The 3,490-nt window shown below is 49.8% G+C and overlaps 1 protein-coding gene across 1 annotated transcript; it reads right to left on the reverse strand.

The window, feature by feature from the left end:
* Positions 1–1,990: 1,990 nt before the first annotated feature.
* LOC100194337 (uncharacterized) lies at positions 1,991–2,713 on the reverse strand. The gene is given in 1 exon segment (NM_001139373.2): positions 1,991–2,713. A coding segment is annotated over 1 exon segment (339 nt). The 5' UTR covers positions 2,645–2,713; the 3' UTR covers positions 1,991–2,305.
* Positions 2,714–3,490: the final 777 nt, after the last annotated feature.

Raw genomic sequence — 3,490 nt, forward strand, 5'->3', positions numbered from 1 at the left:
TTCCTCACTTTCCTACTCTTTCCCATCTTCATTCCTCTACCATATGCAGTTTTAACAGAGGATGATGGACAACCTGACTCTTGCCAATATGGGTTATTAACAAGGTCTACATCCATCACTTCATCCGTTATTTCTCCACATAGGTTATGAAGAATGAACTTATCAATATCATCCTCTCTACTAGAGTCCAAAGATTCACTATCCGATACATCCGTTACACCCTCAACCTTTTTTGCAGCTGGTCTAGAATTCTGTTCCTTGTCTAACAAAACTACCGAATCAGATACCTCCCTATCATTTTTGCCTAAACCAATACCAATGTTGCTAAGATTTAAAACAGCCTCAGAAACGGGAATGTTAAAGATACTATATAAATTAATATCAGCCAACATGCTTTGCGTACCTCCGTTGCGTTCTGCCTTCAAGCGTTCGGCCCTTGCCAACGCGTGCTCGTCCGACGTGCTTGGCCTCCTCTTGCGCCCTGCAGCCAAGGTCTGGACACACTCCGAAATCGCCGCTAGCTGCTGGACCGTGGCTGCCTTAGTCCCCTGTGATTCAGAGCTTGTTGCCATCGCTGCCTTCTCTTCAAAAACAGCCAGCCTATTCTCCTCATCACATTGCAAGGCTTGACCATCATCCACCGGAGCAGCATCCATCACTTGCTTATGCTCCCCGACATCATTACTGCCTTTCTTCTCCTCTCCATCTCTCCCTTCCTCACCCGGCATTTTGAATTGCTCATTCCCTTCCTTGGCATTATTTTGCTTGCTGTTGTCACCGTTACCCTGGTCATCACCGCCAAGATCAGAGACCATAGGTGTTGGTTCATCATCCAGAGGGCCTTGTTCCACCCAATAGTGCACCTCGTAAATTATCTTGTTAATTTCCACATCACCTGCGAATGGAATTGCCTCTGGATCAATGACAGCCACCAACATTCTACAGATCCCATGCTTGCGGAAAAAAGGCATGTCCACTTCAACCGTGACCCCAAGTGTCGAACCCACTCCCCAAATGTGTTGGTAAGTGCAAAGCTGAGCCGGCAGTCCATCAAACTGCACCCACACATCCGTCAGCCTTGCCTTGACCCGTCCTTCAGCCATGCTAGTGCTAGCTATGAATTCCAGCACTGCCTTCTGTGATTTAGCACGAACCGGCCCCCACTCCACCATACGCTGCAGTTCCGACCCTCCTATAACAAATAGTTGGGTGGTTGGATGTATAAATATTGTGCTAACTCGTTCATTCTAGCACTATTGCCTATTTATTCATCTAAATAAACATTCTGAAGTGAAATAACGAGTATTTGCCTACTAAGGTGATTGAGATTGATAATCCTAAGACTAGTGACATTATTAGTGCATTGAGAGTAGCAAGTGTGCATCCAATGTTTTTATTAGGCTCGATCAGGTCAAGTAGGAGTTTATGTTTGTTATTTTTGGTGACCGACATCAGGAGTTTGGTGATGATCTAGTGGAAATAAAATTATAGGTGGCCTAACTCAATATGTAAGTGATTGGAGTGACAAAGAATCAACTCGTAAAAAGCACTTAATGCTTGTACGAATCAGATATGAGGCACATCCTTCGCCAGTGCTCCAATAAAACTAGTGAAGAGTATCGATCCTATTCTTACATTACTAATTATCAGAACATGAATGCAATTTAAGATGCAAAACTTTTATGACAAAATAGATAATATTTAGTCACAGGGGGCAAAGTGGACTATCTTATATAATTTAATTGTTATGATAAATTTAAGATTAGACTAATTCAGTCATGTCTTGGACATCTAATATGTTTACGGAAATTTCGGGTGCCCCTTCCTGAACTCAGCCATAGTTAGCACAATTCTATTGCATTTTAGAGTGCAAATTGCACGAGTCGTTCGGCTAGCTATCCATAGAATCGCCACAGAATAGCCAAGTGCAACTGCTGCAATTTGAAGCCAGTACATGAAGAACGCAAACGCGAGTTAACAAAGCAGGACAGAAGTAAAAGGACCATTGATCAATCTGAAACATTAAGTTTAAAGTCTGAAACACGATGTTTAAAGTTTTAAGTCCGAAACACGAAATTTAAAGTCTGCGACACGAAGTTTGAAGTCTCAACAAATGCGTCTCGAGACGACGCAGAAACACTTTCAGTCAACTCTCTGCAGTGCGACATTTCCACAAACACGTAGCGTGCGCTGCCATGGACCGTGAGGCAGCGACAACGGAAGAGGTCACTACCTCACCGCTAGACATGCGACCACAGGACCGTAGAACCAAACCGCGGAGAAGAAGATTCCTCGAGAGAGCACGCTACTGGTCCTCGGCGGCGGCGGCAGGCGCAGGGTGGGCGGTGAAGATGCGGCGGAGGTGGGACGCGAGAGCGCCGGACGAGTCGGCGCCCGCCTCCGTGCGGAGCGCGTCCTGGAGGTCCCGCATGCGGTGGGAGAGGCCGTCGCGCTGGCGGCGGAGGTCGGCGTTGTCGGCGGCGAGGTCGTGGAGGAGGTGCTTCTGGCCCAAGGTCCGCAGGCTCACCAAGAGGACGCCCGTCATGAGGAACAGCTGCACGAACGCATGCTTGTTCTTGGCCGCGTTCTGCAGCAGCCCCGGCGGGTTCCGGCCCCCGAAGCCGTTGCGGGTGACGTCCGCCATCTTTGCCTGCGAGGTTGGACTGGACTCAGTCCGGGGGGGGGGGGGGGGGGGGGGGTGGATCTGGGTTTGGGGACGCGCTACTCTTCTTCCCGTTCGACCAGAAGGCGTCAAGTAACGCGGCGAGCGGCGACTAGCCGACTACAGTACCAGCACGGCCCACATGTAAGTGCAGCATCTTTCGAGTTCGAGGTAGAGCAAGCCACGCGCGATTCTGGGTTTTATTCTTTCGTCTGGCCCATTGTCTATGGCCCAAACACAAGCCCACTCGCCTCAGTTCCCACACCGCTGCTCCCCATACAGCGCACATAGAAGCAGTCCGGCGGCGCGGGAAAATTGCTTTGGTCTCCCGCGTCTCCCCGCGCGCACACAACCGCTGCTCGATCTCTCCCCGCCCGCAGCGACGGCGCAGGTCATTAGCGGTCGCAGTGAGAAGCTCGGTGACGCACGCCGTCACGGAAAGCGGCGCGGCAGGTACACTCGGCTCACGAAAACCGCTGCTGGATCTCTCCCCAACACATGGATGTCGTTCCCGATATGACTCAGACTCAAATACTCAATGCCACCGCGCATCCGTCTCTGCGCATCCGTGTCTGTACTGTCCTTCTTTATCTCGAATCCAATTTTCCCAATCAACCTTCATGGCTTCAATACGAGGTTGCGTTCTTCACCCATTTTTCCATGCTCGCGAGATTTCAGAGACGGGGTGAGCTTGCGTGTATGAGTCGCCGCTCAGTCAGAACATGGCTTCCACCACGAGATGGCTCAAGTAACCTAAGTCTTCAGCGTGTTCCGCGCCATAAAAGCAGCGGAGTAACAGAAGGTGTTCACTATTTTTTTCAGTTTTCG

The sequence above is a fragment of the Zea mays genome, chromosome 9 (genome assembly GCF_902167145.1).
Source record: "Zea mays cultivar B73 chromosome 9, Zm-B73-REFERENCE-NAM-5.0, whole genome shotgun sequence".
Lineage (NCBI taxonomy): Eukaryota > Viridiplantae > Streptophyta > Magnoliopsida > Poales > Poaceae > Zea > Zea mays.